This window comes from Lineus longissimus, chromosome 3 (genome assembly GCF_910592395.1).
Source record: "Lineus longissimus chromosome 3, tnLinLong1.2, whole genome shotgun sequence".
NCBI lineage: Eukaryota > Metazoa > Nemertea > Pilidiophora > Heteronemertea > Lineidae > Lineus > Lineus longissimus.
Genome location: NC_088310.1, coordinates 25,977,228 through 25,990,224, shown reverse-complemented (window position 1 = coordinate 25,990,224; position 12,997 = coordinate 25,977,228). Strand labels below are relative to the sequence as shown.

The 12,997-nt window shown below is 39.6% G+C and overlaps 3 protein-coding genes across 6 annotated transcripts; 1 reads left to right on the top strand and 2 right to left on the bottom strand.

Moving 5' to 3' along the window:
• Positions 1–471: 471 nt before the first annotated feature.
• Positions 472–3,662, bottom strand: LOC135484400 (2-Hydroxyacid oxidase 1-like). The gene is made up of 8 exons (XM_064765813.1): positions 3,523–3,662; positions 2,949–3,100; positions 2,544–2,799; positions 2,272–2,447; positions 1,989–2,080; positions 1,683–1,841; positions 1,279–1,348; positions 472–1,048 (listed from the first exon to the last, which is right to left on the bottom strand). Exons 1-8 carry the CDS (start codon positions 3,660–3,662, stop codon positions 978–980), a joined length of 1,116 nt encoding a protein of 371 aa, XP_064621883.1. The 3' UTR covers positions 472–977.
• Positions 3,663–4,153: 491 nt separating this feature from the next.
• LOC135484403 (putative glutathione-specific gamma-glutamylcyclotransferase 2) lies at positions 4,154–8,402 on the bottom strand. The gene is made up of 3 exons (XM_064765818.1): positions 8,206–8,402; positions 7,313–7,354; positions 4,154–6,486 (listed from the first exon to the last, which is right to left on the bottom strand). The coding sequence occupies exons 1-3, from the start codon at positions 8,338–8,340 to the stop codon at positions 6,109–6,111; spliced, it is 555 nt and encodes a 184-aa protein (XP_064621888.1). The 5' UTR covers positions 8,341–8,402; the 3' UTR covers positions 4,154–6,108.
• LOC135484401 (geranylgeranyl pyrophosphate synthase-like) lies at positions 8,392–12,248 on the top strand. Of its 4 annotated transcripts, none has more exons than XM_064765816.1 (9): positions 8,392–8,566; positions 8,986–9,126; positions 9,289–9,357; positions 9,619–9,704; positions 10,108–10,271; positions 10,640–10,741; positions 10,949–11,088; positions 11,355–11,572; positions 11,819–12,248. In XM_064765816.1, exons 2-9 carry the CDS (start codon positions 9,073–9,075, stop codon positions 11,919–11,921), a joined length of 936 nt encoding a protein of 311 aa, XP_064621886.1. In that variant the 5' UTR covers positions 8,392–8,566; positions 8,986–9,072; the 3' UTR covers positions 11,922–12,248. The 4 variants fall into 4 exon arrangements, with proteins under 4 accessions (XP_064621886.1, XP_064621884.1, XP_064621885.1 ...); XM_064765814.1 differs by having other exon boundaries at positions 8,392–8,696; XM_064765815.1 differs by having other exon boundaries at positions 8,392–8,699.
• Positions 12,249–12,997: the final 749 nt, after the last annotated feature.

The following is a 12,997-nucleotide window of genomic DNA, read 5'->3' as shown; positions in this document are numbered from 1 at the left end:
GGGACATGGATTTGAACACCAACCCTGAATGAAGGTTGTTGAGTCGAATGTGAGAACAAGAATTGCCTGACCATTGAGGGCCTGTCACAACTGAACAACAGGTTCATTACAGGATCATTGAAGGCATGTCACCACTGAATGACCAGTTGATTGGTAGGACAACTGAGGTACAGTGTCACAACTGGGTAGATGATTGCAGGACCACCAAGGGACATTCGAACACTGAAAGTCCAGTTGTCTGAAGGACCATTAAGGGACAGCATCACAACGTTTCCTGATCACTAAAGATAAATTTGGTAAGTGCTCATTAGGAAAACTAGTTTCACTTCAAAAGGATGTCTTAAAGGAGGTCTAACTAGAGTAAGCGCAGCCCAATCACACTGTTTGTGTCAACAGCCACAATCTTGTTTTTCAGTTGTCACATCCAGCATACTTATCATCAATGATGAAAATAATAGAAGAATGTTTTCATTTTTACATCATCATAATATATTTATTTTCCTTTGAGGTACAGTAAACAACACCAACAGATCCACATCACATTCTAAAGAGGTTTTTTGTTGAATTTAAAAGATAACTTTTGATGGCACAACAATATTGCAACTATTACTATAGAATAATTTGTTCATAGATTTGCATCTCTAACATCTGACAACTCCCCAATATCTGTCTGCAAATACTGCTTATTTGTTGTGCAACACAACTATGTATCTGGTTAAATGTTAGCTACTTGTATTTACAAACCTATTGCCTGAAATACTTCGAGAATCGTAACAACAAGGATGCACTCTAACAATCACTATAGACAACGGATAAAGCATCATTATAATTGCGGCAATATCCCCAACAAAGATCTAATTCAAACTCGGTAAATATTACATTGTGCACAAAAAGTGGAAAAATTATCCATTTTGTATTGCTATCACAGTGTTATACAGGTTATCCATATATGTCCATGCAGCCATCCATCCAATTTTTCACAACTTAGACCAATAGTATGACTCCTTGACGACGTGAGATTGTTTTATGTCGGAGACACTCCTGCAACCTGAAAAAGATGAAGACGAAGGCATAAACAAAGAAACTACATGTACCTCAGCTTTTAATCTTATACACGTATTTGAAATGTCATATCAAGGCCTAAAAATAGCAGGGCAACTCAGTGCAAACTACTCTTTAAAAAAATTTTGTACGAAACTTCCAGTACTCATCACTTCATGTAAGACTATACATCAGCACAAAAGCACACCAGGACACAAGAAGAAATTTGCTAAGTACCTGCCAGCCCCATTGCAATCGTGAGTTCATCCTTCAAGATTGAGAGGACTTTCCCAACACCTTTTTCTCCCTGTAAAGGAAAGACAATGAATTCAAGCATTTTGGTTGTGACTTTGTCCTCACAATGAGGCCAACATGGAATGAATGTGAATGTTTAGTATAGTCTCCTCTCTGCAGAAAACAAGAAAAGATTCCCCTTCACATTCTTTAAGACTGCCATCGGCATCTGTATGCTGCCCAGAAGGAGCCAGATTTGGCAAGAAGACATGGACCAGACACTCAATCTCTAGAGAAACTGTTCTTTCATCAATCAGACTGACATGGCCTCATGTGAGAACTTCGGTCTAATGTAAAGGATCCAAAGATAGGTTACTACATTCTTCCATACTGAAACTTTTACTTACATCACATGCAAGACCCCACAAGACTGGCCTACCAACAAACACAGCCCTAGCACCAATGGCTAACGCCTTCAAACAATCTGTCCCTTGTCGCACACCACCGTCGAGGTAGACTTCACATCGACCATTCACAGCAGAAATAACTTCTGGTAATGCATCAATCTGAAATGGAATTTCTATAAATCAGTTGGCCTATAATCATAATACATGTAATGGCAATAATGCTTTCTTCTGAAAATTCAGTTCAGATTTGAAATATATACAATCTATTTCAATGACAAAAAAAATGTAACTAAATCCTCAACCTACAGTGGCTGGCACTCCATCAAGCTGTCTAGCTCCGTGGTTCGAGACGATTATTCCATCCACTCCGACTTCCACTGCCTTCAAGGCATCCTCAGCTGAAAGATTCATACTGGGTGTTAAAAGAAAGGTTAGCGAAAGCCCTCCAAAAAATGACTGTGTTTCCTCTCCTAACTGAGGAAATAATATAATTTAGTACAAAGTTACTCAATCAATGGTTTTTGGTTTTTTGTTAAATGATCTAATTTGGAGTGATATTTGAGCTGCATATAAAGGTGACTTGACTTACCAGTCAAAATTCCCTTTACTACGATAGGCAACTTGGAAATAGTTCTGAGGTAACTAATATCACTCCAGTTCAACGAGGCATCAAACAGGGAATTTGCATATTCTGAGAGGCCAGAATCTTTGTTTGATTGACCCAATCCAGATCCTTTGAAATCAGTACTATCAAAGTTGGCAAGTCTGAAGAAAAAGAAAATGCATGAGTTAGTACTGGGTTTTATTAACAAAGTGAAAAGACCAGCAACACATCCAGGGACAAAATTAGCAGGAACTTACTTGAGATGAGGCGGTAAAACAAATCTGTTCTTTGAGTCTGCGATTCTTCGTCCAAAGAGAGGAGTGTCAACAGTCAGAACGAGGGCCTTGTAGCCACTTCTCTCAGCTCTTGCTACCAGGTTTCTAGTTACTGCTCTGTCGCGGTAGATGTAGAGTTGAAACCATCTTAGTCCAGATGGTGCTGCTGCGGCAACATCTTCAATGCTTGTCGTTGATAGGGTGCTGAGAATCATGGCAGTATTCATTGATGCCGCAGCTAGAAGATAAAAAGAATTCCAAAACACCTTTGTTGCAATGTAGTCCTGTTTTCTATGTAAAAGACATTGTGACTCATCATGGCTGCAGCAGTTTTTGTGTCATTACTATAACTGATTGGGTTGGTACAAAATATGTAATCATATTCACCTCTCGATGTTGCCAACTCTCCATCAGGTTCTGCCATTCTGTGCATAGCAGTTGGAGCTATGCAGATAGGGAAGTCGATTTTCTGGCCAAGAATGGTTGTACTTGGGTCCCTGTTGGCCACGCCCACCAACATCCTTGGCCGGATGCGGAGCCTGTGAAAACAAGTGAAGATTGTCATTAAACATGAACATTAAAATGACAAATTTGGTTTATCATTTCCATGGGCTATTGCAGGAAAAGCTTCACTCAAGCAAGCAGGCCTTTCTTTATATTTGAGTTTGACTGCACACGTGGGAGGCCAAGCTGACAGGAATGAACTCCCTGTGCCTTTGCTGTGCATACCCACTGGTTGAGACCTTCCTTGCTTGATGACAACCACTTTGCCTTTCCCTCTCGGTTCTTTACCATGGCCATGTAGGCACATTATGTGTACTAACGTGACTACTGTCTTGTGTACTGTGTATGCTATCCATCCCGTGCACTTCCGCATCTCACTCCCTCGAGAGTTGGCCTTAATTGTCTTTGACTTTGACACCATTTTGCTGCACATTACAACATTTTACAATGATTCTACCTTTTGAATGCATCAGTGTTATCTTGAAGTGTTTGTTCGTGGTTTGCCCCACTCCTGTAATAATCAAGAGCGTTTTTAGGTAGTAATTTGAAGGCTAATTTCTCAAAGTCATCCACACACACAAGAGGTTCAACAGCCATGTTTACTTCTGCTCACCTTCGGGATTTGTCGGAGGGGAATACCCATAAACGGACATTACCGAAGGTGGGTGTGGTCGGAGCGACGGACATTCTCCAAGCGTCGTCAACAGTGACCATCGTTGTCAAGTCTCACTCAACTAACTCGACCTCTCTGCGAGAATTTCAACGGGTACATGTAAAATTCGACAGACGGACCGTAGACCACAAACACAACATATGGAAAAGAGAGCATTGTCACAACCTAGTCTTTTGAGACATTGATGCATCAAGCTTAAGATGGGTCTGGTCCAGATTTAATTAATTATAACCTGCGTTCTATGCAAAGACCAGGCCCTAGATAATAGATTTTTGGCTCAGAGAAATAATCATTGATGACTGCGCCAACAAAACTTCATGGTCAAACACTGCCACTGCTCCAATGCATCATCTTGTAACGAGCATTTCGAAATGAACTTTATTCCCCGCCTAAGAAACCAAATCAAGACATAATATGTCACTATATGTTAAATTTATTCAAATAAATACAAATAATCTACACACAAATATCATGAGACAGTAAAATTATCCATAAATCACAGAAGTTTGAATGAACCTTTCGGGGAAATCTTTTGGTTTTGGCACCGAAGTATATATATATATATATATACACATAGAGAGAGCATCTTTACGAATATACTCAGTCACCTGACACATAAAGCAACACCACCACACCAACACAAGGAACCGCTCCCTGTTCGTGAAATGGTATATAGCCATTCAAACCAAGGCACCAAGCATGACTTTTAATTCTTATCATAAATTAATGATAAATAAAGTACAGAATTGCAGCAATATATTTCTCTCAGGTCAGGTCTCCACACATGAGTGGTTTTGTGATATATGTGCACATTTGAGCATGGTGTTCTCTGGTACCTGAGGACAGAAAAAAGCTTAAGTGTGTGAGGTAACCGTTGGTCACCACCTGACTATTTGTGTAATGATATACCTGAAAATATCATAGTCTTTCACACGAATAAAACCAAGGCACCAAGACTTTTGATTCTTTTTACCATTTGGATTCTGGATAATGAGTGATGAATTCCGATTTCTGGCACCAAAAGTATATATGAAATGATAATAGACAAATAAAATATTTATGGTGGTCACATGCAAAGATATCCAACACCAACAAAACAGTATCAGTAACAGTTACCCTAGAAGTCTGCATTGCCACTTCTGGTTTAGAATTTTAAAATAATAACAAATCACACAGTTGATTCTTTTACATGTTTAAATAGCCCCCAGGAGACTCAGCTTTTTACCTAGATGAGAATGAGGCAAGAAAGTTTAGATGCACACATCCTGCTAGGTCCTTCCCAGGTTAGACCAGCTGGAAGACCTGCTTGAATCAACATGAACATCACTCTCAGTATAAAGTCAACTAGTTGGTTCTCCTGGGCAACCATTGAAACTACTATATCTTTAAATTTTAAATGACATTTTGTATAAATGGGGTTTAAAACATAATAAAAGAGCAGTTTTGATAAATGGGATTAAAGCGTAATATATAAGAGATGCTAACCACATTCATGCGTGTTGAGATCCCAACAACATCAAAACAGATTACTTTCTACTCTCAATACCACAGAATACTGACTATTGATAGCAAAAACAGCTCACACTCACAGATAAAGTTAACAACCTATCACTGTGGCTATTCTTACGTGGCTGTAAACTATTTCTTGTAGGCGAATTTTATGTGCGAGTCAGTCACATACGCACAGTTATGAATATGTAACTCTGCCATTTTCAGTTGAAGAATGATTTAAAAAATTATGTTTTCATTTTGCGCTCAGCTCACTTACATGACTGTACCAATGCCAATTTCATCTAGCTTTTCAAAAGAAACTGTAATAATGATTTCTCTAAGACATATAAATACATGTATTGCATTTTTTTTGGACTGTCTGAGTAGTAAAATTGCCACCATGGCCAGACACATTTTGTATAAATGTACATGATGCAGTTTATTGTTATTGAGCTGGTTCAGTACACAGTAAAGGAAATGCCAGGTCCAGAATATCCATAACGCACATGCAATAGCCATCATGGTACATAAGAATAGCCACACTGAACACTAAAACAATATATTAACATAAGTAAATAAAGTAATAATGAAGTGACTAATTCAGGCTAGGATTTCATTCAGACAAGGAAATATCTCACTATGACTACAACTACTGTTTTTTTATACCATGTACCACAATGTACTTGTGTAGTACACTGCATTGAAATGGAATGGAATGGTATTCGCTTCCACAATATAACGGATTCACCTAAAACTTGAGCCGTTTTTTAATAAATAAAGTTAGTGTCTAAGTCAGACCGAGAATTCATTTAGTCTGGGAAAAATCTCTTACAACTACACTTTTATATAGTATGAGCAGTTTGTAGAACTCGATCAACATTATGACCTCTGTCCATCAGTTGTACAAAGTTTCCTGACTTCTTGATCGAGTTCAAAAAGATGATCATCTCTAGCTTCAGGCACAAGTTTTCTCAGAGAATCAGCCAAGTTAAACAGATACTCTTTGTTATGTCCACTTGGGCCCTCAGCAGAAAATATCTGGTGAGCGATATCTTTTGGATCAGCTGGTCCAAGAAAGAATGGGTTTTCTTCACTTCCCAGATAAAGATGGAGTTGGAACGGCTCGAAATTAGTTTCTTTAGGGTGGAACGTGACCACTGTCTTCTTGTAGCCATCTTTTTCCCTGTGATCCAAATGATTAATCACATCCTGGTGTTCATCTTCTGGTAACTCATAAGCCACACCCCACACACACTCCTGAAGAAGCAATGGAATACATGTACTATGTAGATAAGGTTTCTATTTGAATTGAGTAATTATGTCAAGGTAGGCCCACCCTACTCTAATGTTGGTCATATTTACTTGAAAATATCGTAAATTCAGGAGGACTGCATGTATTCTCTAATCATTTGCCCTGTTTCATGGAATCGCCCTACCACATGTACTATGCATAGACAAAAGTGTAAAATGTATTAATTTTTGCTGGTAGCAGTTCATCATCTATGTAAATAAAAACAACAGACAACATCACAAACTGTATTGATTGCAAATAGTAATTGTTTCATCAGAGAACAGCTGGCACAAATGCAAATATGACTTCTGGACCAGGCCAATTCCAATTAATAACTGTGTACATTTTTATTATCTTGTTCATTTAAACATTCATTTTAATCTATTTTTATTCAATCCATGTTCATTCAGCCATCAATTTTCGCATTTTATTGCAATTTTAGTGTCAAAAATACTTTGTCATCGGAACTCAATAACCCATGAAGTTGGAAGCATTCTTCATCCCTGCAAGGGGCCTCATCGTATTCCTCAGTCATCCTGGGGGCTTTCCTCACCAATCCTCCAGGAGGCCTTTCTCCCCCATTAATCCTCCAGGGGGGTTTCCTCCCCAATTCTCCTGGGGATGGGCCGGGCCTGGCTCCCCAATCCTGGAGACTTCCCTTTCCAATCCACCTGGGGGCCTCTTCTCAATGCCTTCTTCCCCAACATTACAACCTTCTTCTGGTCTGCTGTGGTGCTCAGACTGTCAGAAGTTAGCATGAAACACAAGTATAGTACTCGCCCATATACATACCTCTGGGTCATTGCTTGAAACTAATGTGACAACACGTCCTGGCTGAAAAAAAGGAACACACAGAATTGATACAGTGGAACCTCATCAGACACACCTGACGACCTTTAGTGTAAGCAGGACAGTTGGACACCCTCTATCTCAGAATCATAGGCCTTTCGAAGAATGCCAAAACAAATCAAACCCGCGCACTCAGAACACGTCAGAAGGCCCAGACCGACTTTGGACAATGCCGAGTAGAGACACAGCAATCCTTGGTTCCAGGTGAAAAGCATGATTGGTCAGCGCCAAAACAAACTTCATCGAATTCGTCTATTCGAATTCGTTGACTTTTATGCTTAGGCCTAATTTGTCCTTGGACAGGATCATCATGAAGATGAATGATGACAGGGATTGTAATTTACGTTCCACAACGTCACCTCCTTGCCTGCCCTATTGTCTGAGCAAGCAACTGATTTAAAGGGATTAACAGATTTAGTCGAGATACTCTGTAAAATTCTGAATTCTGAGACACAATCCGTTATAATTAAAACAGGAAAATACTTGAAATCTATATGGGATTTAAGAAGTAGTTTACTTCTGACATAACACTTGCTCTTTCCTGTATACTCTACTGTATTTTCTTTCCTGTAATGTATCCTGTATTTTGTGCTGTATTTTGTATTCTGTATTTCGCCATAGTATCGTTGTATACAAAGCGCAATAAAATATTATTATTATAAAAACTAACTTTCATTGTAAACGTATGAATAGGCCTAAATGAAAGTGCAACGATGCAAATGTATGGATGAATGCACAGCACTGGGTGGACACGCATCACCGTGCATGGGTCATGGGTAAAGCCGAAGTTGTTGAATGTTGTCAACAAATAATGCACATCAATCACATCATTTAACCTTTCCGGGTATTCCTCGATGATCTTCACTTCCTTGCCAAAACCGTCGGGCGAAACCTTTAATATATCCGGTCAACTTTCTTTTAAATGGAAAATCGACCTTCCATATTAGGCTCCCGTAGCCAAAAATCCACATTTTGTGGCGTTATTCATCCAGATTTCGTCGAGAAATAAATTGCGGACGCTTTTTTTGTGTCGTTTCATCGGTGTTTTCATTCCACTCTTGCCGGAGTTATAAAATCCCAACGACAACAACAAGATGATAAATGCAGAGTCAAAATGAAATTAGGTCATCTCTCTATTTGTGCCAATTAGTAATGAATATGTCGTTAATTCTTCTCGAAATTTAGCATATCGTTGAGGTACAACAAAAAGATTAATTGCAAATTTAACTTTTTGGTCTACCCGTTGCGTAAAGTGCTGACTTTTCAAGAAAAAGGGCTGGTGTAACAGGAGAATTTGTCTATGGAAGAAAGTGTCCGTAACAATCAGGTAGTTGTGGATGGGCCAGGGGCATTAGAGGTCGTATGGAAATTGAATGGAAGTTGAAGATCTAGATCTAGATACTAAGTAGGAGACATTTGAGCCAAGAATATGCAAAAAATTCTGGAGCCTTCGATGAGAACAGAATCTGTCCGATCTGAGGACAAGGCCCCAAGGGCCCATGATCAAGTAAGAGGACCATTTTCTATCCCTGGAAACCAGTCAGCTGATAGCCTGGTCTCTGCACACGTCCTTTCAGTTGAATTTGAAGTCACTTGTTCTACTTCTTCTCTTTCAGCTCTATCATTTCCTAAAAAATCCTAATTCTGCATATAAATACTAATAGAAGTCGAGAAGTCGGAGCCAACAGTACACCAGCCTCATCATGGCAGATGGTAGTCCCACACATACTCACTCAGAGAACCTCAGCCAGGAAGAGGTAAGTTTTCTGCTTGCTTGGCAGAAATGAGTAGAAATCGTACTCGTATATGGGTTGATTTGGAGTTGGACCCAGCTCTCATAAGTCTCAACATTTCGCTCCTCATTTTATTTCATTGAGGATTATGATTGTTCTGTCAAATCAAAGTTGTTTTTTTTACAGATCTTGATGGCACCTTATACCTACATTCTACAAGTTCCAGGGAAGCATATCAGGACCAAGCTAACTTTGGTATGTATAGCTATTTGTTGCCGGTATAACTTACTTGCATTCGTTCACTATAAATGTTGACCTCGAGTCTCAGCAGGCTGTAAAAATACCTCATGCAGGAATTGTTAATTGACTGATTGCCCCCAGAAAAAGAGATTTAAAGACATTTGTAATGACTTTAAAATAATCTTCAGATGAATGAGTGGTTATAAACTATAATTTATAGGGATTTTAACTCTTTTTATGTCCTTATGATTCACTACTGAAAGTTCACTTTTCCAGGCTTTTAACCACTGGTTGGATATAGCAGAGGACAAGATAAAAGTGGTCAGTGAAGTCACCCAGATGCTGCATAATGCAAGTCTTCTGTAAGTATGACCCGCCAGTTCTTATGACCCTGGCTGGGAGGGTTGTGTGTTCAAATATTCATATTAAACCATATAATATCTTTGTTCCCAGCAAACTTCGCTTGCTGCATGTCTTGGCCGATTCCCCACGGCTTCATCTTCACTGGCAGTTGAATGGAGCCCTCTTCTATTCAGGGGAGGATGTAATTACTGTGCCCCGTAGGAAATTCACCTTTCTGTCAATATGGTGAAAGCTGTCTTTCCATTGCTGGTACCCAGCCGTCTGGTTGATCGACTGGTTGATTTGTTTCTTCTTGGGGAATATTGTAGATTCACAATAAGTTGTTTTTGATGTACCAGATGTAGTGATAAGATAAGAGATTACATCATTTATCTTTTCTTTTATTGACATTTTCGATTTCAGAATAGACGATATAGAAGACAATTCCAAGCTGAGGCGAGGCATTCCAGTGGCCCATAATATCTATGGTGTGGCTCATACGATCAACAGTGCTAATTATGTGTATTTTCTGGGTCTCGAGAAAGTGATATCACTGCAGCATCCTGAGTGTACCAAGGTATTTACAGGTAGGTGAGCTGTTGCCTTCTTTTTTCACAATAATCTCTAATCATTAAAAGCATAAATGTGACCCGCTCTACCAAAACTAGGCGCTTGTCGCATCTGAACTTGACAGGTTGATACGGACTTGTTGTTCATTTCCCTATTGTAGACCTTTTGTGAAATATGACCAAATCAGTTTGTAATAGATTTCACAAAAGGTCTACAATAGGGAAATGAACAACAAGTCCGTATCAACCTGTCATGTTCAGATGCGACAAGCGCCTAGTTTTGGTAGAGCGGGTCACAAATACAGAATGATATAGTTCTGAATGCTGAAGAAGATGTCATCGATCTCCTATCACCTCCTAATTCTGTCATCCTTGTATGATTTCAGAGCAGCTATTGGAACTCCACCGTGGCCAGGGGATGGACATCTACTGGAGGGACTCCTACACCTGTCCTACTGAAGAGGAATATAAGGATATGGTGATCAAAAGTAGGTACTCATCAAGCTGGTTGACAGTATTGTTTTAGTTTATGTTTCATCTGTCTCTATAGTCAGTTTCCCTTCCATTATGTCCAGCTGTCAGTTGGTTGCTGCATTGCTAAACTTCTGTTTTAACTCCTTATCACGGTTACTTCCAATTACTTTAGCGAGAATTTGGTATGAAATTAACCTTCATTTTAATGACATTTCTTTCAGAAACGGGTGGCCTGTTTGGTCTTGCTGTGCGACTAATGCAACTGTTCAGTAAAAATAAGAGTAACTTCAAACCACTCTTAGATACGCTTGGCCTCTACTTCCAGATCAGGGACGATTACGCTAACCTTCACTCTAAAGAGGTGAGTCTTTCAAGGGTGTCTAAGTAGCTCATCTGAGTCCCATTGAAAGGTTTCAGGAATGACCCAGAAATATTTGAACCATGCTGAGTAGGGTAAGGAAGGCGTTTCAGAGTTCGATGTTGACGAGGCTTGTAAGAGCTGTTCTCTCCTCAAGCCAAGGGAACTGGTTTTACAAACTTCGTAACTTACCTAATAATGTATTCGATTCCCTGCACCATCTATGCGGTTTCATCAAAAGTCTCCATTCTCATTCATGTGTTTTGCAGTATCAAGCCAACAAGAGCTATTGTGAGGACTTTACAGAGGGAAAATTCTCCTTTCCAATCATATATGGTATCAGATCAGAGAAGAGCTCTAATCAGATCATGAGTATACTACGGCAGCGAACAACTGACAATGATGTGAAGAAATACTGTGTGGAATACCTCCACAAGTTGGGAGCCTTTGATTACACCAAACAAGTACTCATTGAACTGGAGGAAAAGTAAGTCCTTGTTTTCAAGCAGAGGGGAGGCTAAGAACAGAGTACCTCTGAAAATTCATAATGCCAGACAATGGCAACCAGACTAGCAGACTAGCAAACTTTGCAATAAAACCTAGGGTCTTACTGTATGTACATGCATAACCAGCCCAAATTTTTGTTTAATTTATCTCTTAAGGAGGACTTAGGAATTCAGTGCCAATGTATATATTATTTGACACTATAAATCAAGTCCTTATTTTGTTCCAGGGCAACATCAATAATTGAGGGCCTAGGAGGAAATCCATATCTGACTGGACTCATTGGAGAACTTAAAAAACTTTATCGAAATGAGAAACCTGAATCAAGTTGATGAAGGCGAATTCCTGGGACTTGTTTGCAAGACACATGGTGGGCTATTCATTCACTGTGAGGAAATGATTCTGAACATTCCAATATTGTCAACGTTGCATAGAAAATCAGTTAGACAACAAAGAGGTCGTTTCGATCTTTGAAAGCTCCCTTTGCCCTCAGACTAGCGCATGTACTATCACGTATCACACTATAAGTCTTTTTCGTTTTTCTTGCCATAACAGATTACTGCCAATCAGAAATGTCTATTGTCTTTATGTGCAATTACAGCTATCAGAAAATGTCATCCTTTTTTCTATACGACTGGAATTAAATGATCTTTTATTGACTTCCTGTTATGTTCACCTCATTGTCACAATTCGGAAGGAAATTGTGTGCAAATTCTTAATATCTGAGCTTATCCTGGTTCCCGACTGTCACAACCACTTCTTTTGTGTCCCTGGTTGAGACACGGAGGACAGTGTCATATCCTTGACAAGCCAACAGGGCAATGGACATCGTATCACTGCCGGAGCGAATCCTAGTTCCTGACTGCCACAACCATTTCTCTTATGTCTCTGATTGAGACGTGTAGGACAATGCTACATCCATTACATGCCAACAATACAGTGGACACAGTATCACTGCCTGAGCCAATCCCATTTTCTGAATGTTGCAATAAATTCTTCTTATGTCCTTTGTTGAGACAGAGAGGACAATGCCATATCCATTCCAAGCAACAGGGCAATGCTGTCTGCGCCTATCTTAGTTACTGATTTTCACAGCCAGTTTATCAGCTGCTGGGGACAAATGGTGTATGAGCCTATATCCCATTTTACTGGTTGAGACATAGAACAGGACAGTGCTACATATATTCCTGGCTAGGACCAATGTTTGGGAATCTAGCAATGTAACATCCACCCTGGGCATCATTGTCGCAGCTTATTCTCTTTCCTGCCAGCCAAAACTAGTCATTCTAAAGCCACTGGTTGAGACAGTGAGGACAGTGTCACAACCAATCCAAGCTAAGACCCATAGTTGTGACTCCAACAGTCTCTTATCCGTGCTGGACATCTCTGCATCTGAGCTTATCCGAGT

What these genes read in the sequence shown, in the direction of transcription:
- LOC135484400 (XM_064765813.1), bottom strand. Translation starts at nt 3,662, where the DNA reads ATGGCTGTTGAACCTCTTGTGTGTGTGGATGACTTTGAGAAATTAGCC. An exon ending in GTTTTACCGCCTCATCTCAA is followed by an intron (nt 2,448 to 2,543) that starts GTAAGTTCCTGC and finishes CTTTTTCTTCAG; the next exon opens with ACTTGCCAACTTTGATAGTA. An exon ending in TTGATGGAGTGCCAGCCACT is followed by an intron (nt 1,842 to 1,988) that starts GTAGGTTGAGGA and finishes ATTCCATTTCAG; the next exon opens with ATTGATGCATTACCAGAAGT.
- LOC135484403 (XM_064765818.1), bottom strand. Translation starts at nt 8,340, where the DNA reads ATGTGGATTTTTGGCTACGGGAGCCTAATATGGAAGGTCGATTTTCCA. An exon ending in ATCGAGGAATACCCGGAAAG is followed by an intron (nt 7,355 to 8,205) that starts GTTAAATGATGT and finishes CCTTTTTTTCAG; the next exon opens with CCAGGACGTGTTGTCACATT. An exon ending in TTTCAAGCAATGACCCAGAG is followed by an intron (nt 6,487 to 7,312) that starts GTATGTATATGG and finishes TTGCTTCTTCAG; the next exon opens with GAGTGTGTGTGGGGTGTGGC.
- LOC135484401 (XM_064765816.1), top strand. Translation starts at nt 9,073, where the DNA reads ATGGCAGATGGTAGTCCCACACATACTCACTCAGAGAACCTCAGCCAG. An exon ending in TCAGGACCAAGCTAACTTTG is followed by an intron (nt 9,358 to 9,618) that starts GTATGTATAGCT and finishes TCACTTTTCCAG; the next exon opens with GCTTTTAACCACTGGTTGGA. An exon ending in CTCATTGAACTGGAGGAAAA is followed by an intron (nt 11,573 to 11,818) that starts GTAAGTCCTTGT and finishes ATTTTGTTCCAG; the next exon opens with GGCAACATCAATAATTGAGG.